This window comes from Physcomitrium patens, chromosome 15 (genome assembly GCF_059467195.1).
Source record: "Physcomitrium patens ecotype Gransden chromosome 15, ASM5946719v1, whole genome shotgun sequence".
In the NCBI taxonomy this organism is placed as follows: Eukaryota; Viridiplantae; Streptophyta; class Bryopsida; order Funariales; family Funariaceae; genus Physcomitrium; species Physcomitrium patens.
In genome coordinates, this window is record NC_143424.1 from 8,767,064 (window position 1) to 8,792,541 (window position 25,478).

Below are 25,478 nucleotides of genomic sequence, written 5' to 3' on the forward strand. Positions count from 1 at the left end.
TATTCACCAACAATGGCATTAAATTTTATAATACTTTGATAGATGTATTGACAATTTAATTGCATACAAAATACACTACAAATTTGTTATATCACCTTTAATGCAATGGATTAACAAAGAGATCCAAAAAAATATTATGTCTTTTTATTTAAAAGAATAGAAAGTATGATGATCATTGGTACACCATATTGCCAACTATTACCTTTGTTTACTGCACAAGTGTATATTTTAATATAGAATTTTTACTATTTGAAATATTCTATAACCGCAAGCCATGGCAATGCATATTATTATTGGACTTTGCATCTATTGTTGCAAAACCTATTAATTTACATACTTGATTGAATGCATTACTTTGCCATTGTAGTCATCTTTAAGCAGAAGTTTATGATTGTGAAAAATGTGATAAGTTTTGAATTAAATACACTAGACTATATAACACTCCTACTAAAAATGAAAAAAAATGGCAGTTCCACCTCTAATCCATTTGGCTTGAAATTGTACTAGCACTATTTTTTATTCATAGATTTAACCAAGTACATTACAATTTATAATTTGACCTTATCAACATCAAATTAATTGGCTGCAATGTGCAATACACATATAGTCGTTCTATGAATAATGCCTTTATCACTTACTTTTTTTAAGAAAGACGTTCTTCTATATGTATAGAAATAAAAAAAAAAAAATAGAATTAATACAAATCTTGTGCCATCCAATGAGATCACAATAGTATCTAACTTGCAAGGCTAGGAAGGATAGTTCCCTTTCATTTTTATTAATAAAAAATGCTGCTTAATACAATGGCTTAGAAAAGCATTGAGATGTATGATTATTATTTATTCTATGTATGCAAACTTCATATGGATATTTTTCATCTAAATATTTCTTTTGTGTTGTCAAAAAGTTATTATTGTATATCTTAAATTCATGTCCATATCTGATGGAAGCTTAGTCTTTTGTATGTTATCAAGTTATGCATACTCAATCTGACTTCATTAGCTCGCATAAGAATCACAATTGGCTAATCTTTCTCTCTACATGTGTAATCTATTTTGTTTATCCCAATCTTATTTATTTTTTATGCTTGCCTTGATCTTATTTGTTGTTTTTATGCTTGCATTTACTCTATTGATTGGTACAACATAGTTTTGTACTTAAGATCTAGTATTGATTGTCAAATTCATAATAGTTATTGGTTTTGTCTAAAGAAGAAGTTTGGTGAATTTAACCTTGTGAATGGAAGAAGAACAATTTATAATAAGTATTATTTGCAGTAGTCTAATTATTAAAACCATGGAAAATAAAATAAATAATTTTAAGAATCAAAATACCAAAAAAATCTAAATAAGTAATAGATAATTATAAAAAAATAAATAATTTAATAATAATATAAATAATACATCAAATATGAATAAGCTCAAAAAAATAATCATCTTAGATTAAGTACAAAAATAACTTAATATAGACATAAATGTAGTTTCTTAAAGAATTCCAATTTAATCAAGAATAATATTAATGTAAAGTGAATTGACTACCTCATTAGAAAGTAATTACTTAATCTCATACCATACAAAATATATGAGGTTGTTTCTCAACATAGCTTGAATATATAATACTAGATGATGTTTAAGAAGTTGATACGTATATTATATTATGTAATAAACAAAAATTCTTCATTTACAATAAGAAAAGAGATATACATTGTTAAGTAGAAAAAGACATATATACACAAAATAAGCAAACATTGAAACAAAGGCAAAACAATCAACAACCAAATGCAACTACTAGCGTAAAGAACATTGGTTTAATCTATGATTTATTAAAGATTTATACTAATAATTTATAATAAGTCAAAGAGGTTGCATATTAAGCTTGACAATGAATATTATTTAATGGCAAGAAATAAAGTGACAAAAGACAATACTATAAAGCACAACCCAACCTTTGGTAGTACTACAAGAGACAATCTAAGTTTAGTAGAGTTGATAGGGGCAACTTCTATCAATTGTCTTAAAATGAATTTTATATTTATATTTTCATTCATTGTTACTCCATACTAATGTAGGAAATGTTCAAGTGAAGTGATGATCTCAAACATTTTATTTTATTTTTGTATTTGCATTTTTATTATAACTATTGATAAAAGATTTAAAAATTAATGTTGGAATAGTCTTAAAATACACTAGTAGGTTGGATATCTCCAACTTGACTTCTACTATGTAGGTCTTATTGGTTCAATTTTTACGTGCATTGGATATTTCCAACCTACCTTCTATTGTCTAGACCCTGTTGGTCCAAATCACTGTGCTAGGTCAAGAATTGGGTTATATGTACATACCAATAAAACTCCAATCCTCTAATTCAAGTATTAACATGAGTAAAAAAGAAGCCAATTAGAACTTAACAAACGTTACGTCGATCAATGCTGAGTTGAAATGAAATGAAATGAAAGTTGCAGAGTACATATCTAGCATTTACATTCAGCTCGTGAGACACTTCGATAGGGAGCAGCATCCTACAACGGCCACGTTGAATCCACTGCAATCCCTGCTTTCCTAACTGCAGAATCCTGAGCTGGGATATCAGGAATGCATGTGCAGAAAGTTTGTAGAATGCCGCTGAGGTAGAGTCCTACTATAGCAGTTAAACGCAATCTCCATCAAATCATGTTCTGACAATTTAAAACAAGTGGGTACAAAGACTATCTGACGTCGTTAACAGACACAGAACCGTGAAGAAGTGCGGGCTATTCTCTTTCGCGGTGCAGGCTTTGAGATGCAACGCAGTGGGAGAAAAAGATATTCACTCTCCTTATCGATTATGGGTACAGCTCAGTTCCTTGGCGCTGATCATGCTGCAGATGAGAATCAGCGAAGTGAAAGCAAAAGTTCGAGTTCAGGAAATAAGTTGTTTGACTTGATGTAATTCATTTATGTCAGTGACTTCGCCTAGTATCACTTGATGCCAAGCACCTGAAGGAAATGAAGCTCACATAAGTTTCTCCTGATGAGTGTTGAAACCTCAACCGGCAAAGTAACAGAAGGATTGACCGAGCCAGCCTCGAGGGCTGAGCCCGTTTCCTGAACCATCCGTTATGCACGTCTTCAACCAGAGGTTCAATAAAGCGTAATAAAACCTGGGGATTACTAAGTAGGTATTTATTTTTGGCGGTGATATTGCAAAAAAGAAGAACACGTCGTTTCAAGAAGCGTAACAAACCCTGACAGCATTATTGACTTGCTCATAAGGTGCAGCCATTCCAGAGCCCTGGCAAAAGATGTCCTCGCACGAATCAATTCTGCATAGAGAAACACTTCTATCCAACAAGCGAAACTATTCTCAGTATCTGCAGGCTGCATCTTCCTCGTACTGAGCTTGACTCTCCCTCTATTATTATGGCATTCCTTAGTATCCAAAATTCTATCTTTTCTATCATACAGCTCTGCTTCGTAGCTCTCCAGCGGTGAACACTGCTCCTTTGTATTGTTGTGTGTGGCCCTTGCCTCTCGATTCTGCATTTATCACTAGGTTTGAGGCCTCATTAAATTGGATTCGAAAGCGGGGAGACTGCTGGTTGCTTGCTGATGCCTTGGTTGTAAAACTACGAACAGAGCCAATGTTATTTTCTGTAATTGTGAACATAGTTGTTCCCTTCCGTAGTTTTATCGGACTGCCTTCTCCTGTTGTCCAACTGATGTTATTTGGCAGTTTGATTTCACTTCAAACGTGTCATAAGTTATTTGTGGTTCTTCTAAAAACCAATGCAACACTACTCTTGCTCGAAACATTGTCAAGTTAGACGCAAGCAGAGGAAGCAACGACCATAATTCCTCAATACCGCTACTTTAAAACCTCTCCAAAAATGTAAGGTGTTCCTTCGTAGAAACCCAACTCAACACTCAAAAAACCAAAAAAATTATGTTTTCCGAAAAAGAAAATTGAGAGGAAAGTTGCTCTGCAAATTCTCTGAGTGTAGTGGACGAATTCTGACTCCTAAACAGCAGTTGTAATCGTAAAATCTGTTGCTCGAATATGATAAATTAGAACCGTACTGGAGTCTACATTCCCACAGGCGCTGGAACAAAATAAGTGTTAGATACACTTAAAAAGTCGGAGAGTAGAAAAGATGGTGAAAGTTGAGACAGCAGCAGCTGCACAGGCTCCGCTCACGACAGTTCCAACGCTATTTGCACTTCCTCCAGAGCGGCAGCTCTCAATCCAAAGTGCAGGAATGGAAAGGCAGCTGTCTACTACTAGTGCTACATCAGCCAAGTGTTTCCCAGTGGAGTGCATGATCGAAAGTAGCTACTTCACCACCCCAGTTGTGTCCCCCCCCAACATCTCTCTCACACGCAAGGTTCGTTTCCAACGCATTTCGGTATACCATCACAATACTCTTCAAGATGCTGGCAAATCGATAATCACGTCTTTTGGTACCGGATAGATGAGATGATGAAAGTCTACTGATCTGAATTACCCGGATGTTGGTGGTACTAAAAACCAGTTTGCGACGGAGCTGATAGGGACATTCGTGCTGATATTCGCTGCCACTGCCACGCCGATTGTGAACGAGAAGACAAAGGGATCAGTCACTCTGCTTGGCAACGCTGCCACAGCTGGGTTAGCCATCATGATTGTCATCTTTGCAACAGGCCACATCTCAGGTGCCCATGTCAATCCGGCCATAACCATTGCCTTCGCTTCTCTTCGCCACTTCCCTTGGGTCCAGGTGCGTTTGAAAACTCAAAGTGATCGCAACAATAGTTCATACGTAGGGAAAGTGTTTGCTGCCTTTCTCAAGCACGGAGAAGTTTGTCCTTTATCACTTTTCCTCTGCAGTTGATCGGCGGTTAACATGCACTGGTCGTAATTGGGTGCAGGTCCCATTTTACATTGCGGCTCAAGTGCTGGGTTCAATTGCAGCATCATTCACTCTCAAGGGCATCTTTCACCCCTATATGCACGGCGGTGTAACATTGCCGCAAGGAGCTTACTGGCCTTCGTTTCTGCTGGAATTCATCATCTCGTTCAACCTCATGTTTGTGATAACAGCAGTTGCGACAGATACTCGTGCAGTAAGCTGTGACTGACATCTTTCCTCGAATTGACTTGCTATTAGATCTAAATGTCTTCTACATCTCAATGTGTTCATGCATTCGTGGCTTGTGCGTCTCCCTTTGACACGAACAATAAATCTTGCAGCTTCTTCCGAATAAATCTTATAAGACACACATTCGTAAACAATAATTTCATTTCTTCAGTATTTTACCTGTCATCTCTAATTAAAAATGATCGCGTACATTTTGAGGCAAGTGGTTGGAACCTGCAAAATTTCTAGGAGCACGAAGAATACGCATTTGTATCTACATGTTCGAAACCTGATGAAGGACAGGAAAGCTTTCTAATGCAGTTTTGAGAGGAAATAAGTGCAATCCAAAGTCCTCAACATTCTAGGGTTGTACGAAGTAACCATGTTTAGAATCCTAGCGATATGAGAAAGTGTCTTGTACAGGTAGGGGAGCTCGCGGGCATTGCTGTTGGCGCGTGTGTGATGATGAATATCATGATTGCTGGGTAATTTTCTACTCTAACTTCGAGATTAACCATCCGATTTGAGTTGGTATCCCGCCCACTGCATCACCTAATTCAGACTTGAGCTTGCACAGTTCAACATCAGGAGCATCAATGAACCCAGTGCGCACCCTCGGTCCAGCAATCGCTGTCAACAACTACAAGGGCATCTGGTTGTACATGCTGGGACCAGTGCTGGGCATGCTCGCTGGAGCCACCGCTTACACTGCTGTCCGCTTGAAAGAGGAAGACCCTCCCCGCCTCCCAGTTCGCGTCTTCCATCGTTGAAATGTTTCAGCAATTCTGGGAATAGGTACACTACTAATTGCATATAACCAAATACATATAATAATGCTGTCAATTTAGATCGCGGCGCTTCTCAATCCTCTGATTTCTCATGTCACGGACATGCTTTCTCCCTCCCTCTCTGGTCTAAGTCTACTCTGTTGACCTCTTCACTATGCCTCTCTTCCTCGTCCAAATTGTGATCAATTTGTTGGATTTCTTCACCCCTTGTGTCGTCTCATCTTCTGAGATTCCAACTCTTCACACCCTTTCGTATTGAATTGTCTTCATATCCCAATCGATCTGTACTGCCGAGCTTCCCCTGGTTCACTTCTACACTCCATTATCTTAACTCCGAATCAACTTCCTCTCCTTCCTGTTCCCTCTGACCAGTCGAATTGTACACATCCGTCCAAGAGAGTTGAGACCTCCGTATCCACAGATCTCAAGAAGGTCGACAACAGCAGCCATTTCGACGTAGTATTCGAATGTTTTCGTCTCTATGTTATGTGATGCACTTTAATTAACAGACACTGCCCAGTGTTTCTCCTGCATGTCTTACCAACTTATCAAGGTCAGGTCCATTTTATGTGGAGCCTAAAAATCTTGATTCATGGTGGCCTCGTACTTGTGCGGTGAACACGTCGTCACAGTATTCCTGCATAAATATATATACTATATTTGATCATTAGTCAATGTGTTCATGCTACCTGCTCCTCATATGATGCATGAATTGATTTGTTGCACTTGAAATGGGCTCAAACAGGCATACAAACTCCACAATAAAGGCGAACAGATTCGTGATGTTGTTGGATGCGTAGCTAGCGTGTTAATTACACTCATGACTTCGCTCTGGGGCTTGAATTTTGAAACAAGAGAATCTAGTATCTTTTTGACTGGTCTATGGGTGTCGTGACAATGAGCATCCCAGAACATAAACGTGTATAGCAAGCAATCGCCGCCGGTTGCAGGATCCAAGTCGATGCGGCTTAGCCAATGAGTCACGCACATCGTCGGACACGAATTCAAGCACCGCTGATTTCCTAGCTTTCCTATATCAGCGATTATGAGGATTTGCACTGGTAGTGGCCCATCACTGCAACAACTCGGCCGGCTAAAATTGGCAATTCCATCCATGTCGAGAAATTCAGCACGACTTGAGTGATTCATCACACCAGTGTCTCGCCTGCACAGATTTGCTCCTCGTCAGCCAGCCGCTTTCATGAGCTTCGATGAGTGAAATCACGAGGAGAAAATATCTAAGACTCGGTTAACACGTCAGAAAACTTTAGTTTGCTCATGAACAACTAATGGATCTATTTTGGCGTCCTCTAGTTTAGCCATAGTTGAAATAATCAGAAACTTAGGACATGACCACAATCTCGAGTTGGGATTTCCGATTTGAAATTAAAACTTCAAGAAACAACGCAACCAAGGTTTCCAATCATAAATGAAAATGGTAAAGGCCTACAAACAATAAATAAGTGTATATATATAGTAAAGTTAGTGCAAGTAGTGACCAGCTTCGTATGGCAAAAAGAAGGGATCTCGGCTACTGGTGCTTGATTTTGCCTTTTTAGCTGCCGGATCCACGAAACCCTAGTGCATCCTCTTCATACCTTTTGTTTTTTACTTGCGATTCGGTGCAAATTTAGCGGGTTAGACAAGTGTGTAGAGACCGATTAGACCTATGAGTTTCCATGAGATTCTTCCCATGTACCTGGTGCGCCAGATCAATCCTCACCCCACGCTCGTTGCTGCCCATCGCCCTATTTCCAAATGTCGGCACAACACCTAGGAGGGTACCTTCCCAGACATCACCTCACAAATCCATCCACTAGGCCTTCGTGTCCAGTTCCAAAACCGTTTATCTCCGGTGAACACAATTGGGGATAATCACGCGTTGAAGAGCATTTTTAACAAAGCTGGAAGTAAATTGGAAAGCGCACAGGTCTTCGTTTAGTCGTTACGAGGACGGAAACAGTGCAGGGAACTTCGTGTCGCACTTGGTCCAGGTTGAGAAAAGTCTGCGGCATGTGGGCATTAGTACAACTGTATGTAAACACATATTTGTGAATATTATTATAATACTGGGGAGTAGTAGTGAGAGCGTGAGATTCTGGCTTGAGATGCATGTCTGGGCTGATTCAAGGGCGGTGGGGGGTGATGGACAGAGCAGTGGGAGTGTAACAGCTTTGGGAGATATCTGTTGCTGAGAAGGCTGCTGTGTTGACCCTTCTTGTGATGAGCCTTCTCTTCCGGTGCTTGGCTGAGGCGGCCGTACTCCAATTTTGGAACAGAACAGGAGAGAGTCGTAGAGACGAGAAGAGTTGGAGTTGAGGTGGTTGCGTGAAGGGGAAGAGCAAGGGAAAGGGCGGGGTGTTGGTTGCGGAGTCTGGGCGAGGTCGGTGTTGGTCTCGGTGCTGGGCAATTGACGCGTGAAGGGGGAGGCAGGTTTTATCGGTAGAAAGACAGGCAGGCAGGCCAGGGGAAGGGTAAGGGCAAGGGCAGGGGAAGCAGGCATATAGGTAAGCATAATTGGTGGTAGTTTGTGGGCAGTTTGATATTGTGGAGCGGGAGATGAAGTGCTAATCCTTGTGGAAGGAAAGTTTGGGAAAAAGCACACGCTAAGTGGGAAGCCAAGTCGGTACGTTGTAACGTGATGACGACGATGCTTTCGTTATACTACTGATGATGATTACGGTGATGATCGTGTGATTTTTCTTGCTGTTATGGTGGTGGCGATTATGGTTTTGAGATATTTCCTTTGCGGTTTACGGGCTACGGCGTGGGCTTGAGAGTGGAGAAGAGGGTAACAGAGAAAGAAAGCAGAGGAGAAAGCCAAGTAGAGAGGAGAGGCGAGGGAAATAGGTCTGTTCTCTGTGCTCGAGAAGAGAGAGATTTGGGTGCGTGCGAGTGCAAGTAGGTGGTAATCGAGAGTATCCAGAAGGAATAGGGGGAGTTGTGGTGGTTGTGATGTCTTTGATGATATGATGTTGGCAACGGATGAGTGTTTGACTCGATCGTGCGGCATCCAGGTTCTCTTTGGGAGTTGGGTTTCCTGTTGAGAGTTGCATGGGTTGCGCTTTACTCGGTCTTCTTTCATGCCTTTGATCGACTCATGGAGGAACATTCCGTTGCGCATCTCTGGCGGTGTTTGCGTGATCGTAAGTCAGAAGAAACTGGATGAGTCGTCTAGGTTGTAGATCGATGCTTGTTAGGGTAGGGGCTGTTTTGTGAAGGACGACTGTTGTACATCATCGCAATTGTGCTACCTATGCTGGCATTGATTTTGATTTTAGGATAAAATTGCTGGTAGTCCTGACGGATGTGATATTTTGTCCTGTTGCCTATGTGTTGTTTCATGGCTTATGGTTTCGTGAATTATATGTTTGCAGGCGCAATGGAGAAGGAAACCAAAGAATGGGGTAACAAGGAGCAACGCACGATGTTAAACACGTTGAAGACTATGTTTCCTCAGGTAACAAATTAGCTTTCTTTGAATGACTTTTTGTGGAAAGTCTTCTGACCTAGGGTTTCAAGCCTCCTCCGTTGCGCGTACAATTCCTCAGGTTGTATATAAGTGAAAGTTTATGTGGGAACTTCATCTAATCGGATCCATAATTCATAACGGTTTTTCAATTTTTATAAACTAGTTAACACTTTAGGAACTGAAGTAGATGGAACTACTTGTAAAGCTAAGCCCAATACTGTTCTGCTGGAATCTTTGCGAGTTATTTACATAAAATTGCAATTGGATGTACTTATGTGCAGGTGGATGTACGGATCTTAAAGGGGACGGTGCTTGAAGGTAACGATATAGATGCTGCTGTTGAGTTCATCCTCACTGAAGTACTTGAGCAGCCCTCTACGGGAAAGGTGGACGAGCGCCTTGCGAAAGAACTCATATCCAAATCTCTTAAGGCACCTGGGGGTGCAAGTGACAAACGTTTTACCGAAGTGAAGAGTGCTAAGAATCACCATATCAAGGATCAGAATCCGTTTGATATCATGGGCGATATGTTTAATGTAACTGGATCTTCCGTTCAAGATGGAAACACCATTGTTTGTCAAGAACCTTTGATTGATTTGCAGTCTGAAAAAACAGTTGAAGATTCGAAATTGCCTGCTTTGGGATCATCACCCATTGATATTCCATCTGGAACTGCCAGGATGACCGGGGTAGAATCTGTAACCTACGATGAAGTGCTCCAGTCACCTTGTAAGAATTTTTTATACCTTCAGAGACTCTCGAGTTCAAGTGATGGTTTTTTCATTTTGCGAGTTGTAGTATTTGACAGGTTCTGGAAATTGTTATGAAATTACCTTAACTAATTTGGCTAGCATTCTCTCTAGCAGATATTGTGATGTCGGAATCATTGACCGAAAGTGAACCAGACACTTTGGCTCGTCCTCAAGATCGTGGTCGAACTTGGATGAATGCTGGAATGGCGATTTCCGAACCGCTGTATACACCAACTGCCGAGAAGCAACCTGTTCCACCAATGTCTAAAGTGCAAGTTAAGGACGAGCCAGCACACGTGGCTGAATCTCTCTACGGGAGCGTCCTGGACGGTATCGAAGTCGATTATACAGGCGCTGATGCTGGGGCTAGGAAATCGACATATTCATGGAGTGACGATGAAGGATCATCCCAGAAGCATACTTGCAGCAAAGGTAGTAGATGGGCATATGAAAGTGACGATGATTATTCAGATATGCAGGAATCAAAGAGTTCATTGTTGGCTGTGCCAAGTGGACAGTTTGACGGAATGTCAAAATTATCAGATGAAGGCAGCAGGTTGATGGAATCTTCAATGATGGAAGAGACTTATGATGGATTGTTCACCAGCAGTGCCAACAGCGTGATGACTGGGTCTTCACAGTTGCTTGGTGTGGACGCACTTGACGAATTAGTGAATGGCGCGAAGGCCGACAAGGTTTGATCCTATACAATGCTGTCTTCATGAGTCAACTCATAGGCGGAGATTTCATTGTTTATATTCAACTTGTTGTCAGGTTCAATATGATCGTGCTAACATTTCGTGCGGTCCTTTAAAACTCTTAATGGAATTTGCAGAATTATGCTGCTTGATGAGTTCTATTTAGATTACTTGGCTCTACGACAAATATATAATTATAGTTGTGCCCTAATTTATGAGCCGTAGCAGATGATATTAAGAAAGGTGTTGAAATGTTGGGGTTACATCTTTCACAGCATTCCTGAGATTTGTGGTACTATTATGAAACCGCAGCAAAATTATATGTTTCGTGTTTGTCTAAGATGTTGAATATGCAGTAATGCTGTGCATTGCTATTGTGTTGGTCCAGGAAGCACTTGTAGCAGCGATCGAAGATATGCGAGCAATGCGCTCTGCAGTTGAACACGCTGAAGCATCCGCACAGCAAGCAAAGAAGGATGCTATGAATGGCGGATTGGATCTGCTCGCTAAAGTTGAAGAGATGCAAGTTATGCTCGTTCGAGCTCGAGAAGCTAATGAGATGGTGCGTCTTTTGTGTTGCTTTTGCTAGCATTGAATTTTATATATAATTAGCAGCAATCTAGTTTTCTGAGGGTAGAGAAGTGGGCGTGATTTAGATTTTTTTGTTGTACCATCAGAAGCTCATTATATGATATTATCATATGCTATTTGTTTTATATACTATATTCAATGATACATATTGTGCTCGCTATATTGGGCTGAGATATGGCACAGAGAACAGACATCCTTACTAAGATCGTTTCCTCGACTGTCAGGGCTCCCATGACGTTTCACTGATTGTTTGATTGACATGTGTAGCATGCTGGTGAAGTTTACGGAGAAAAGGCTGTTCTTGGAACCGAATCTCAAGAGCTGCAGCGTCGACTTGCACAACTGAAAGAAGAGAAGGAGAGAGCCTTCGCGGCTGTTGAAGAGGTATGTTACATCCGATCCGGAATCATATGCACATTATTAGTCTTCGTAGCTTTTAGCCTGTGCGTTGTGACACCTAAAGCGCGACTGACTTTTTTCACTTCGACTTAACTACATTGTAGCATTGAAAAGCAATTCAATACGTAGTTGCCTCATTGAGTATTGTGCCTCCTATGCTGACATTATGTTTAGCGACTTGCCTTTTGTACAATTATCAGCGAGTTGTTAGAGTCGTTTGGAAACTATGTGGTCCTGTAGGCAAGCACATGAAGATTTTGTCTGTTTGTTTTGTGTGACTTGATATTGGGATATAGATGCGGGCAACTCTGCAAGCACGCATTGACCGTGCAAATGAGGAAAGGGAGGCAGCTGAGAAAGAGAAGCGTCTGAAAGAGGAAAGAGCTCTTGCCATGCTTGCTGTGGAGGAAGAGCTGATGGCTAAGATTGCTCAAGAGTCGCGGGATCTTGATGCTGAAGAAGAAACATGTACTAAGGTATAAGATTGTCGTTCTTCGTGGTTGAATATGAACAAAGTTTCTATTTGTTTTTTCTTTTCTTTTCTGTTTTATTCACGTCCATAGATTTTATTCACTAACATATGTACGCTGTTGCTGCAGTTGCGGGACTTCCTCGTCGACCGTGGCAGCATTGTGGACTCTTTGCAGTATGTTGATCTGAACTTGGTTTCTTTCCTGGGAATGTTTTGTATTTTTAGAAATGATTGTTGGATGCACATTTCATGATTAATTTTTGGAGGTTATCCGTAATTCTCATTAGACATGCTTAATTGGTTCCTTTCGTTTTGTATATAAGGGAGATTATCGTGTTGATTGTGAACAAATCATGATATTGCTGAAGTATCCAAGTTAGCAAGAAGACTGTATTTCATGAACTAATGCTCTCCAAACACACTTCCTGACTCGTATGGCGGATTATCAAAATGCAGGGGCGAAGTGGCAATTATATGTGAAGACGTGGAAGCTGTAAAGAAGCAACTGGATGAAGGTATTCTGTTTGGAGAAAGTGGCTTCCTCCACATGCTTGGCTCTCGGTCTCTTGGCTACTCCGTAGTTTCTGGCAAGGATGGCAATTTTAAAGCAGGTGACGCCAGTGATAATCATTTCGGTGCTCTTAGCCAGTCCGGTAGCAGCTATCAAAGCGCTATTAGAGCTGGAGAAAGTGATGCTACAATTGAGGAACTATCCACCTCAGAACTTGTCGACCAAGTCTCCAGGATTGCGCTCACCTACGGTGAAAGGGATGTTGAAGAGTTTCAAAAGACTGTATCCGCTCAGTCCAACACTGATTCAGGTGACGATGAAGGCTGGAATCTCATAGAAACGTCATCTGTCAAGAGCAACAAAAGCCCTGGCTCTTCTCCAAGTTCAGTGAAACGGAGCAGAACTGAAGCTTTTTGCAGTTTAAACTTGCGGGTCTGAATGCCATGATGTGCCCTTCAGCGATCAAAGAGAGTTATTTAGCTCTGGTTTTCTTCTTCTCATTTCTTTTCGAAGTTTTCTGTAGATATTCTCGTTACAGTTCAGTGGCAGAAATAGTTGCTTCCAATACAGGATTCCGGCATGCTATCGATACGTACATTGGTTTTGCAACTGCATGTTGGTGCAGCCTAATTGTGAACCCATTATTTATGCACTTTGTTAATATTTTATGTTCTTCATTGTAGAATTACAATTCGATATATTTTTACTGGTTTATGATTTATAGAGATTTTGTGAGCAGCAGTTTCTGCTAAATTTTTTAATTTACAGAGATAGATTCAGGCAACCAAAAACTGGTGTCCGATTATTTTATATATTGGTACATATTTCAAGGATATCAAGGGTTCGTGTTTGCGAGGTTTTTCTTAACTGTATTGTGGTTATTCCTATCCGATTTTTTTTTGACCCTACTCAAGTTGGCTTTGGATACTCTGATACTCAGATTTCGTTCTCCGTTGGCAGCAGGATCATTATAACATATAGTTTTAAACTTAATATAACCATGGTGTTATTATTCCATACATCTAATCTGGTTCTTTTCCTAAATATTGTGATGTTTTTCATTGCTATTTAAAAGATAATTCTAACTTAGGATTGTACAGTTTAGGATGTTTTTTATGAGCCATTGTTATTACCTCAACATATAATTTTTGTGAAGTCCAATTCAAATTACAATATTGCATTTCAAAAGTTTATAATTTCATAAATTATTTTTCAAAAGTTTTTTCTTTACACTCTTTCAGTTCAAATTAATTTTTAAAAAAATTCTTGCTTATTCACAAACGTCTAAAAAATTCCCAACATTGACTTGATTCGCTCAAATTAATTAAATCATATTTTTGTGTAATGCTGAAACTTCAATACCAATTACTTATCAGAATGTAAAATCAACCTCAATTTAGTATACAATGCTATACATTGATCTTCATTGTTAAGAATGATTAACATGATAAATTTTGTATAATGAAAATTTATTATTTCTAATATGTGTACAAAATATGAATCTCATGATTTATAATTTAATAGACATAGGGTGATTTATGTCCCCCATCCCCCATTCCCTACAAACATCCCTTCTTCCCTACCCATCATTCCTTGTTCCCTATCTCCAAAAGTAATCATCACATGGTTTGGAGGGTGTGACTTTAACAACATTGGGGTGTGGCTTTAACAACCCCCTATATATATATATATATATATATATATTTAAATAAACATACATGAATGTGTTTATATATATATATATATATATATATATATATGTATTTTAGAATAAATTCTTCATGTTTTTTATATTAAATTCATTACATATTTTACAATATACATACCATTAAAAGTTTGTTGTGATTGCCCATGGTTCAAAATAATGCAATGAATTAAATTAAAATACAATAATTTTATTGAGAAAATACATGTTACTCACTTTGACACATATTGTGTTTCAAGATATGGTTCAATTACTGGTAACAAATCTATTAAGAAATAGTATCTGACGTAATCTGTAGTAACTGAAGAATGTCCAAAATAGAAAAACCAGTCTAAACCAGTCTAAACCAGTCTAAACAAACTTAGGAGGGCAAGCAAACTGGAAGAAAATGAAAAAAAAAAGAAAAAAGAAAAAAGAAAAAAAGAAAAGTGAAAGCAAACGTGAGGCAGATGATGCAAAGCGCGGAATGCCACATCCGATGATGCTACAAAAAAAAAAAAAAAAAAAAAAGGGAAAAGAAACACGGAACGAAGGATTATTCATCACATACAACGCTCATCTCAGGAGACAATAACACGTTAATTCCAACAAAGCTGGTCTCCAGTTTGTTGTGCAACAAAAGGAGGCATTTATAGCATCCCTTATCAGAAAACCCACACAACGGTGGAGATACCCACCTCCGAGTTCATCCATCTCATTCATTTTCATGCTTTGTTCATTCATCATATTAATCTCATCCATCGTTCAAGTGACGAAGTTAGCACGACTCAACGAAATCGCAGGGCGTGACGAGACTCAGAATCAGAACGCAGTGCGTTGCATGCAACTGGGGCTTCAGAGCTTGAGAGCGAGGGAGGGGAACAAAAATAACAAAAGGAACAAAAGGAAGAAGAGAGAAGCGGGGAAGGGGGGGGGGGGTGAAAAAAGCCCAGTTCCCTTTCCAACCGCTCACAGCCTTCGAACCCTAATTGCCTCGTTCCAAACCGAAACCATCGCTCCCTCCCACGAAGGGAAAAGGCTACGGGGGGAAGCGCATGTCTAACCACGCTGCTATCACGTTAGGGCGTCTCTTCTAGCAACTCACTCTGTGGACACACGGCCATGCCTTCCCGCTAGCCTCCTCCCTGCCCACTGCGACGGACAGGGGTTGCCGGATCATCACCTCCACAGCGGCGCCGCTTTCTTCAATCGAAGCTGTGCTTTGATTGATTAATTGGCTGGCCCCATTGATGCGAAGGGTTTTGCACCTCAGTCAGTCATGGCATGGTGTTAGAGGGTGTGGGAACTTGTTACTTCGTACGTGGAATCCGGCAGAGAGGGAGGGCAAAAGATGGAAAACGGGCTCCAGGAGTTCGCGGAACAGATGTTGGCCACGGCGGTGGTCGGGAAGGACCAGGACGTTGTGAAGGTGTTGACGAGCGTGGAGGTCGGCGATGACCTGAAAGATACGACGATGACGGAGGTGGTGGAGGAAAAAGTCGGAGGGGGGGGCGGTGCAGAAGGGGGAGAGGGGGAAGAAGAAGAGGATGTGTACTCCATGGAGGTGAGTGACGAATTGGAGAAGAGAAATGAGGTTGTTGCGAAGGAGGCGGAGTCGACGGCTGTGGCCGTGGCTCCCCCCGAGCTAGACAAGAATGATGACTTTCCGAAGGAGGAAGATGTGACGATGAGCACGATAAACGACGAGCCGACGAGTGAATCGGGGGCCGCGACCGAGAGAGGTCCGGCAGAGATCCCATTTGCCGAGCCGGCAGCCGGCGCGGCAGCAGCAGCAGCATCCGAAAAAGAGGATGTGACGGATCTCAACGAAACACCGAAGCTCGAGCTAGAAAATGAAAGCGAAGAGATGAGAGTGAATGAGGCAAGCCCGACGCCCCCGACGCACGACCTTGTGGAAGCAGCCGAAGAGCTGGAAGTGCCACAAGAATCTCCGGCGAAATCAGAAGCCGTGAAAGACGAGGTGGTCGAAAGAGTGATAAGGCCAGCCTTGGATGTGAATGAGCCGGCGGAGGCATTGAAAACGGTGGAAGGGGTGCATTCCGACGTCGCGCCCTTCCGCAACGTGAGAGCGGAAGAAGCAAAGGCGCTGCATGATGCGGAGACCAAAATGGTGAGCGCCGCGGCATGCGTGGCGAACGAAGCAATGGAAAGCGCGCACGAGGATGTGCGTGCCGCGGCGCAGGGAGAAGAGGAGGTTGCGCAAGTGAAACTCGAGCCCAAAGATGAGGGGCAGTCTTCCGGACAGGTCGATGATATTCGCTCGAGCCAAAGTCAGCCGAACGGCGGCGCGGACATGGCCGTGGATGCGAAGGAAGGCGACGCAGGCGTGGTGCCGAAGGCGGAGAAGACGGAGTTGGAGCGGGAGATGGAATTGTACGAGGCGTCGGAAAGAGAGGAGCAGGTGTGGTTGCTGGCGCCGACGAGAGTGGAGCAGCAATGCGAGGAGCCAAGCAAGGATGTGCAGAACGACAGGAAACGTGCCCTGGACATGCCGACGCAGGAGCGGCAGAGGAAGCAGAGCAGGAGAACGCACGCGGCAGAGGAGCGGAAGAAGGACGAGGAGGACGTGTGCTTCATCTGCTTCGACGGCGGGGACCTGGTGATGTGCGATCGCAGGTATGGTGGTGTTGGGAGCGGACGAGGTTTTGTGAGAGATTTGGTGCACGTCGGCGTGCAAATGCGTGGGGCATGAGGACAGTGACGGCAAACGTGGGATTTTTGAGGGGATATGGGTCCGGGCGGGAGGTCACGTGGTTTGACGATGTGCTGGGGACGGTGATGCAGGTCTTGTCCGAAGGCGTATCACCTGAGCTGCATTGGGCGCGACGCCGCCTTTTTCAAGAAGAAGGGGGCATGGTTGTGCGGTGCGCGTTCACTCGCCCAGCACGTGGTTGTGACGGCGTTGCAGTTAGTGTTGTGGTCGTGTGGTGGGAGTCGTGATTGAATGGAATGACGAGAGTGGTGTGTGAGTGTTGTGGTGGCACGTCCGGCAGCCGGGACGGCGTGGGTTGCGATGGGGACGTCGCAGTGGTTGCATGTGGATGATGTGGAGTGCGGGTGGTTTGGTGCAGGATGGCACTTCTGCTCCGTGTGCACGAAGCCCGGAAGCTTTCAGTGTTACACATGCCCGACAGCTTATTGCGGGAGCTGCATCCAGGAAGCGGAGTTTCTGATGCTGAGGAAGCGGAAAGGATTGTGCGAGGATTGTTTGCCGATAGTGAGCATGATCGAGCGGAACGAGACCACGAATGCGGACGGGGTAAGGGGCTGGATCCGTGTGTTCGAATTTGGGGGCAATTTGGGGGCAATGCCGGATAGGCGGCAGCAGTGTGGGTGTGTGCACCGGGCGAGGTGCGGAGTTTTGGAGCGGGGAGTGGAGGTGATGGAATGATTGTGGTGAGGTGATGGGGGGACGATGGGCTGACGTGTGGGTGGTGTGGATGTAGGTGGAGGTGGACTTCGAGGATCAGGACACGTACGAGTGCTTGTTCAAGGAGTACTGGGAGGATCTGAAGAGGAGGCTGTCGTTGATCATGCCGGAGTTGGACAAGGATGGGAAACCGGTGGGCGGGATGGGGAGCATGCTGAACAGCGGGGGGTCGGAAACGGAGGATCACTCGGAGAACGAGGAGTCGGACAGGGAGTCGGACGAGTCGGAGCAGGAACATCCGGAACCCGTGGAGGCGGCGAGGAAGGGGAGGGGGAAAGGGAAGAAGGATAGGATGGGGTCGGAGAAGATGGAGGAGGACGTGGACCAGGAGGAGGGGGAGGAGGAGGGGGAGGGGGAGGGGGAGGAAGAGGAGGTGCAGGAGCAGCAGGAAGATCGGGGGGACAAATTCGAGAGCTGGGCGTCGCAGGAGCTGCTGGGCTTCATCGAACACATGAAAGAGGACCCAACGAAGCCGCTGTCACGGTTTGCGGTGAACAAGTTGCTATGGAGCTACATCAAGCGTCACAGGTTGCAGGACGCGCGGAAGAGCAGCCAGATAAACTGCGACGAGAGGTTGAGGACCATATTTGGGAAGGAGACGGTGGGGCAGTTCGAGATGTTCAAGCATCTGCAGGCACACTTTCCGTCACGGAGCTCGGTGGATAGCAAGAAGAGCAAGGATTCTGGGAAGGGGGACGAGGCGGCGACGGAGGATGAGGCGTTGGATGGCGGCGAGGACGTGGTAGGGAGCGCGAAGGAGAGGCGAAGAGGTCGCAGGGCGGCGGACGAGAAGTTCGAGCGGCCGAGCAGCAGCGAGTACGCGGCGATCACGCCGAAGAACATCAGCCTGATATACCTGCGGAGAGCGCTGCTGAGAGATCTGTTGGACGACCCGGAGTTCGACAACAAAGTGGTGGACACATTCGTGAGGATACGGGTTCCTGGAATATCGACGAAGACGGAGACGACGTACAGACTGGTGCTGGTGACAGGTGGGAGTGTAGCGAGGGGGGCGGGGTCCGGGGACGTTTGAGAGTAGTGGGATGGGAGGTGCAGTTAGCGGGGGCCAGGATGGTGGGGGTGGGGGGCCGGAAGTAGGCGATTGGTGGAGTGGATGGGTAGCGCTAGGTGGACTTTGAGGTGCAGCAGGTTGACGATGGATTTTGTGGGTGTCAGGGACAAGAATCGGCGAAGAGAGCTACAAAGCAGGGACGAAGACGACGAACATCGTGCTGGAGATTCTGAATCTGCAAAAGAAGGAGGACGTGACGGTGGATCTGGTGTCGAACCAAGACTTCACAGAGGTAGGTACTGCAGGATAGGTTCCGGGGAGGTTTGGAGGCGTGGAGGAGAGGGGTAGTTTGTGGGATGTGAGTGTGGGATGACGGTGTGAAGGGGCGTCGTGGTTGACGTGGTGGATGATGCGAAGGCAGGGGCGTGCGCGTAGGTAGGTGTTAGTGAGCATGGATGTGGGGAGGAGCATGGCGTTGACAATGTAGTGGTTGGGTTTGCAGGAGGAATGCCAGCGGCTGCGGCAAAGCATCAAATGTGGGTTCATCAAGGCACTGACAGTGGTAATGGTCGGAGCGAAGCACAATGGTATGCAGCTGTGGCGGACTTGGTAGTGGCGCGAGGTGGCAGCTAACGTTTGTGGACAACGTGGTTGTTGTGCAGGGTGAAGTGGAGGAGAAAGCGTTAGCGTTGCAGGAGGCGAGGGTGAACGATGTGAGTAGCAGGGCACTTTGGTTGGGGTGAAGTGGAGTGGGTGAAGTTTGTGGTGTGGAATGGAGTGGATTTTGGAGTTGGTATGGGTGTCGGTAGGAGGATGGGGAGGAAGTGTGGGAATCGGGTGCCTTGCTGTTGATGCACGTCATGGGAGGAAGTGGAGTGGAGTGGAGTGGAGTGGAGGGTGCGGGGGCAGCGTTTGGGGGTGGACAGGGCTGTCGGTTATGCGTGCGGTGCATGGGTGAGGGAGTGGAGTGGAGTGGAGTAGGTGGTCATGTTTGAGTAAGTGTGGGGCGGAGCCATTGCATGTGAGTGAATGTGGCAGTGTGTGGAGTGCAGTGGTTCGAGAACGAAAGGCAGCGTCTGATCAACCTGCGGGATCGTGCGAGCGAGCAGGGACGGAAGAAAGAATATCCTACTTGTTGTGATATATTGCATGGAATGTGTGTGGACGAGGCACGGTGGAGCGTGTGGTGGGGTGGTGCAGGAATGGGGTGGGTGTTTTGGGAGGGATGTGGTTTGTATGGTGTGATAGGGGCTAGGTGCATGGGGGCAGGGATGTTGAGTGTAGAGGGTTGTGGGGATGTGGAGGAGCGTGCGTAGGAAGAGAGGAGGGAATAATGGCGTGGATAAGGTGGAAGAGGTAGAGATTGTGTGCGTGCATGCGTGGTTGCAAATGTGAAGTGTGGGTGTAGCGTGGCGTTGTGGACAGCGTTGCCTTAACCTGATGGGGGTCACGTTGCGGGAGTGCGTGGAGAAACTTCAAGAGCTGAGCAGTCCTGCGTTTCGTGCAGCCAAGCTTCAGGCAAGACCCGAGGTGTCGGCGGACCCGCACATGGACCCGGGGTACGAATCGGACGTGAACGAGATGTCACCGCTGCAAGGTAATCCCGATCGTGGTGGGCTGTGGCATGTGAGGGAGCAGTGGAGTGGGGGTGTGAGTAGGCGTGGGGTGTGGGGTGGGTGTGGGAGGAGAGGAGTCGGGGGGATTGATGGTGATGGGCGTGTGATTGCTTGCAGTGGGTGGGCGGATGTTTCGGGCGAAGGGCGCAGCGAGCAGTCGATGGGAGAAAGGCGGTGGGAGCGGCGGCGGCGGCGGGGGGTGGGACGGTTTGAACGTGGAGGAGTCGTCGTTTTACCCCGGCAGGAAAGGCGATGCGGATGGTCAGAGATCGAAGTCGAGCTGGGAGGAGACGAGCCGGAGCAGAGGTTACGGTCGCGGTGGGTACGATGCAGGGCGCAGCGGCGAGAAGGTAGGAGCAGGTCGCGAATCGAGTTACGGTGTGGAGGCGAAGACGTACGGGAGCGACGAAAGGGATAGGCGGGTATGGGACAAGGATTGGGATAGGGAGCAAACGCGAGAGCAGGAGCGCGGTCGCGGGGATGCGTACAACTGGAGCAGCAGCGGCGGACGGAACGGGTTGGACGCGTGGGGCGGGGAGGTCGGGGAGGCGAAGTACGGGCGAGGAGAGACGAGAACCGGGACGACACCGGTGTTCGGGCAGCCTCGGACGGAGTGGGGGAGCACGAGAAGAGAGGCTGCATCGACGGCGAGTGTGTCGAGCACGCCGGTAGGTTTCGGTCCAGCGACGCCGAGCATACAAAACCTGGCTGCGTTGGAGAAGGAGAAGCTGTGGCACTACCAGGATCCGACGGGAACAGTGCAGGGGCCGTTCACGATGGAGCAACTGAGGAAATGGAACACGACAGGGCTATTCCCGGTGACGCTGACAATCTGGAAGACGGGTCAGTCGCAAGCGGAGTCGATGCTGCTGACGGACGCGTTGGCGGGGCGGTGGAAGGAGGAGATTTGGGGAGGTGGGGCGGGGGGCGCGGGTCGGAGCAGGTCGAGGGAATTGGTAGGAGGCGGGTCTCCAACGCCCCGGGCGAACTCAGCGTGGAGCGTGATGGAAGGGGGACTGGGTGCGAGTCGAGGCGAGGTGGGTGCAGCGGTGAGCAGCACGGAGTGGGAGTCCCGAGATGCAGCAGAGCGAGGTGGGAGCTGGGCGAGAGTTGCAAGCAGTTTCGGGGGCGTGTCTTCGGGGAGCGGACGAGCAGTGGAGGAGTGGAGCGGCGCCAGGGCCCGGGCGGAGCCGGAAAGTTGGGGCGGGTCGTCTCGGAAAGGCGACGGCAGTAGTTGGGGAGGGAGCGAGAGCGGGAAGAGCACGTACGGTCGGAGCAACTCGAGTCGCGAGTACGAAGGGGCAGCGGGTCGAGAAGGGTCTCGAAGTAGTCGGGGACCTCGAGGATCAAAGAAGGACGTGCCGTGCAGGTTCTACGCGAAGGGTTATTGCAAGAGAGGAGACGCTTGTGAATTTTGGCACGGTTGAGAGGAGAGCCCCGGGGAATGGGACGTGGGCGAAATTTTGTTATGAGATATTTATTCATTGAATACGTAGTGGAGGTGAGGTTTTGTTTGCAGTAGTAGTGGTGTAGGACTAGGCATTGCTGTGCATCACATTGTTATTACGTTTTAGGGTGGGTTTTTATTGTTTTGGAAAATTGTGGTTAATGCCAGAGTGTGGAATGCGCCTTTTTTCTGAGGTTCATGAGGGGACTTCGTCGTTTTTGGTGGATGCTTTGGAAGGGGTCCGGTGCCCGGCGTGGTGGACAGTTTGCCGATTAAGTCATATATTGCGAGATTTTTGGTGCATTGATCGGTGAGGGCCGGTATATTTCAGGGTTGGAGTGGGATGGGCTGAGCCGGATTTTTCGCAGACTTTGCAAGCATGTAAGTGGATACCTTGGAGAACTGGCGGAGGTAGCTTACCGTGTTTGGTCTTTTATTTTTGGGAGTTTTTGGTTCTTCCCTTTTTGCGTTTTTGTGTTATGTTGGATGTTTTTGTCAATGGATGTTATTTGTAATTTTTCGTTCTCTTCAAAATAGTTTTTACAGTGCGACATGGAGTTATGAACAATGTTCCGGTTTTTCATTTATCCAGTTATTTGATAGTTCTCTATATTTATTCATTTATTTGATCGGTTCTGGTGTAGTTGTGTGCTTTCTGGCCGCCAGTTTTTCCGCGTTTTTGTGGTGCTAATCTATATCAGTGTGGTTCATTTGTTCTGAACGGAGGTATTTGTTGTGAGTTGCAGGGTGCAGGTTGGCTCACCTTTTTTACGCAATGAAATCTTATTTTGCCGTTTTTGTTCCTTTATTCCCCCCTTTAGTAGGTGTGCTTGACAGTGTTGTAAGGGATGGAAGCCTTTTCACTTGCAATATAATGCATGGGTTTTTGGAGCGTACTTTTGACGAGGGATGAAGTTCACATTTGTTTTTTTCTTTTGTTTGAATTGCAGCTGCTGTCAGATGCAAATGAGTTATTCAGGAAAGAAATGAAGACCATCATTTATCCCTCCTTTTCGAAATGCGAGATTGTGATACCTTAAGTCATGGCGTAAATTTCTCTAAAAAATCAGTGCGATCGCCGTCGAGACCATCGAAATCCCCTTTACCTGAACAAATAGTTTGGGATTCTTTATTTCCTTGTCGGATGTATCCGATGGCGACATGAACGACTCCTTGGGTGTGTGTATCACTCATTGAGTTTTAAACTTCCCTGTCAATGGAAAGTGAATCTCACACTTGGATGTGTAGTTCCGTGCCCCGCTAATATTCAAAGATCGTCGATCGTACATTTCCTACCCCCCTAAGTGACGGGAGTTTTAACCAACGAATATAAATTCCAGTCTAGTCTGACCTCTTTGAATCTGGGAAATTCGGGGCAGATTATATCTGGAGAATGCTGAGTGATCAAATGCAGGGGAGATTTAAAAGATCCTTTTTGTACTATTACAATGACGTTCCTGCAAATGACGACTTAAGGTGTATGATCACAAGCATGCGAACCCCAAGATCACTATTTTAATAGTCGAATTGAAGCTCCATAGCGATTGAAGCCGACAGCAAGTTAACATACGAAAATATTGTTGATTGCGTGTGGTTCAATACCGAAGTAGAGCAGATTTTCAAAATGTTTGGCTACCCTAACTGATGGTTTAAATCTGGAAACTCTCGACACCGAGATTTTGGAGCGTTCCTACCGTGTCGTAGATTAATTTAAAGATGGAGCAAAATAATCATCTGTATCTGTGGACAGAATATCAAACAGCTGATGCGTTGCATCCATCGTAGAGAAACCAAACGCCTCAATGAACACCTACATAAACCGACCCTCATTCTGCCAATTGAACGTTGAACTGTTACTGTCGTGTATGGAGTTGTCAAATGATACTTGTGATGCACTCCGAATGTCGCGATTCGAGTTCACTTCCCGTGAGAATTCTCGACCCAAACGCAAGAGAATAATCGTCTTCCAAGCTGACATCTATGTAAAATCCAACCTCTTTGATTGAACCTCTGATTCAACTTGAAGAGTGTCCGCGTGGCGAGAATCGACCCTATGGAATATGTCAATGTTCTGCAACGTGCTAATTTTTGTCTTCAGTTTATCAAGTTCGAATGTACCTTTCCTTACGGTGTCTACACAGTAGACTGCCAAACATATGTGTCCTTTACAATCTGAATTGATAATGTGGTACTGTAGTAATTTAGATATGATGCTAAACTCATTATTGTACTGTGGGGTACAGAAATAATTCGAATTTTTTTTCAAAGTGAATCAGTGTTAGAAATCACTGAACTTCAAAAAGCTCCAGCAGTGTAAAAAATGAACGCATTTTTGAGCCGTAAAATGCATTGCGAAGATAGTAGAATCTAGTTTCATGGTGTAACAAGTTTGCATTATAAAGTTGTGAAAATATACATCAAGAGAGCTTTTTGTTACATACTATCTACCATCTCGTACTACCACCCCCAGCTGCAATCACCGCTTGCATCCTATAAGGCATAGTGGAAATCAATGTACGAAGCCACTCTATAGATATGGTATCCCATACGGATTGAATTTTTTCTATCATTTCTAGCTTACTATTAGGTCTACTATGATGTTTGAGCAAATCTTTTACTACCATCCAAACGTTCTCTATTGGATTCAAGTCCGGTGAATTGGCAGGCCAAAACAACTTTTCTATACCATGAGCACGTCATTGCAGTGGCAATGAGCTACGGTGGACTGGAGCGCAATCCTCCATCAATATCAATTGCTCAGGGTCATCATGTAAGAAATAAAAGCCACTTAATACTCCTTCATAAACAATAGTGACAAAATCCCTTGCTGATCTCTTATCTAAAGGAATGATGACCAATGGAGACTTATCAAAGCTAGTAAAGGCACCCCAAACCATCACTGAACTACGTCCAGACTTAAAACTTGGTGCTATATAATCCCAATTATATTTTTCGTACGCCTTCCGCTATACTCTAATTTGCCGTGGATTTTTGCTAGTTTTGAATGATGACTCATCCATCCAAATAATATTACACCAATCTTCAAACGTCCAACTCTCATAAGCACGTGCAAATGCAAGCCTATCTGCTTTATGTTTGACATTCAAATAGGGCTTTTTAGGTGCTATACAATTTCTAAAACCAAGCTCACGGAGGTAGAATCGAACAGTAGTTCGGGAAACACTCACCAAGTTTGCAAGTTCTACCAGAGTATGCCTTCTATTTGAACTGACAGCATGACATAACACCCGAAAATCCCGCTCAGACAACTTCTTGGGTCTGCCACATTGTGATTTCAAGGACTCCACACTTCCATGGACCTTCCAATGACTCAAGATAGTTGAAATGGTGGAACAGGGAGCACTGAAGACTTCTGTAATGTCCTTACACTTCATCCCAGCCTTCCTCATCCCCACAATCTGATTCTTCTGCCTAGGGGACAATGTTCTGTACTTCATGGTGCTTGCTGTAAGCCTTCAAATAACACAAACCA

The 25,478-nt window shown here is 45.0% G+C and overlaps 3 protein-coding genes across 14 annotated transcripts; all 3 read left to right on the plus strand.

Moving 5' to 3' along the window:
* Positions 1-3,350: 3,350 nt before the first annotated feature.
* LOC112292167 (putative aquaporin NIP5-1) lies at positions 3,351-6,550 on the plus strand. The gene is made up of 5 exons (XM_024540378.3): positions 3,351-4,360; positions 4,508-4,732; positions 4,884-5,078; positions 5,516-5,577; positions 5,670-6,550. The coding sequence occupies exons 1-5, from the start codon at positions 4,130-4,132 to the stop codon at positions 5,860-5,862; spliced, it is 906 nt and encodes a 301-aa protein (XP_024396146.1). The 5' UTR covers positions 3,351-4,129; the 3' UTR covers positions 5,863-6,550.
* A 1,402-nt stretch (positions 6,551-7,952) lies between these two features.
* On the plus strand, positions 7,953-13,608 carry LOC112292166 (uncharacterized). Of its 12 annotated transcripts, none has more exons than XM_024540372.3 (10): positions 8,049-8,506; positions 8,898-9,026; positions 9,258-9,340; positions 9,634-10,081; positions 10,216-10,799; positions 11,191-11,364; positions 11,661-11,777; positions 12,089-12,268; positions 12,392-12,438; positions 12,721-13,608. In XM_024540372.3, exons 2-10 carry the CDS (start codon positions 8,981-8,983, stop codon positions 13,211-13,213), a joined length of 2,172 nt encoding a protein of 723 aa, XP_024396140.1. In that variant the 5' UTR covers positions 8,049-8,506; positions 8,898-8,980; the 3' UTR covers positions 13,214-13,608. The 12 variants fall into 12 exon arrangements, with proteins under 12 accessions (XP_090112494.1, XP_024396140.1, XP_073395245.1 ...); XM_073539144.2 differs by having other exon boundaries at positions 8,051-8,506; positions 10,219-10,799; XM_024540373.2 differs by having other exon boundaries at positions 8,158-8,562.
* A 1,820-nt stretch (positions 13,609-15,428) lies between these two features.
* On the plus strand, positions 15,429-22,881 carry LOC112292413 (zinc finger CCCH domain-containing protein 19). The gene is made up of 11 exons (XM_090256108.1): positions 15,429-17,096; positions 17,265-17,344; positions 17,552-17,739; positions 17,927-18,902; positions 19,087-19,214; positions 19,425-19,484; positions 19,585-19,635; positions 19,975-20,235; positions 20,318-20,519; positions 20,656-22,366; positions 22,732-22,881. Exons 1-10 carry the CDS (start codon positions 15,811-15,813, stop codon positions 21,963-21,965), a joined length of 4,542 nt encoding a protein of 1,513 aa, XP_090112234.1. The 5' UTR covers positions 15,429-15,810; the 3' UTR covers positions 21,966-22,366; positions 22,732-22,881.
* Positions 22,882-25,478: the final 2,597 nt, after the last annotated feature.

Bases quoted from the DNA above. Each gene is read 5' to 3' on its own strand.
- LOC112292167 (XM_024540378.3), top strand. From the start codon at position 4,130: ATGGTGAAAGTTGAGACAGCAGCAGCTGCACAGGCTCCGCTCACGACA. The intron at 4,361-4,507 runs GTTCGTTTCCAA...ACTAAAAACCAG, and splicing joins ACATCTCTCTCACACGCAAG to TTTGCGACGGAGCTGATAGG. The intron at 5,079-5,515 runs GTAAGCTGTGAC...TGTCTTGTACAG, and splicing joins TTGCGACAGATACTCGTGCA to GTAGGGGAGCTCGCGGGCAT.
- LOC112292413 (XM_090256108.1), top strand. From the start codon at position 15,811: ATGGAAAACGGGCTCCAGGAGTTCGCGGAACAGATGTTGGCCACGGCG. The intron at 19,636-19,974 runs GTGAGTAGCAGG...TGTGGAGTGCAG, and splicing joins AGGAGGCGAGGGTGAACGAT to TGGTTCGAGAACGAAAGGCA. The intron at 20,236-20,317 runs TAGGAAGAGAGG...TTGCAAATGTGA, and splicing joins GGGATGTGGAGGAGCGTGCG to AGTGTGGGTGTAGCGTGGCG.
- LOC112292166 (XM_024540372.3), top strand. From the start codon at position 8,981: ATGGAGGAACATTCCGTTGCGCATCTCTGGCGGTGTTTGCGTGATC. The intron at 12,269-12,391 runs GTATAAGATTGT...CTGTTGCTGCAG, and splicing joins AAGAAGAAACATGTACTAAG to TTGCGGGACTTCCTCGTCGA. The intron at 12,439-12,720 runs GTATGTTGATCT...ATCAAAATGCAG, and splicing joins AGCATTGTGGACTCTTTGCA to GGGCGAAGTGGCAATTATAT.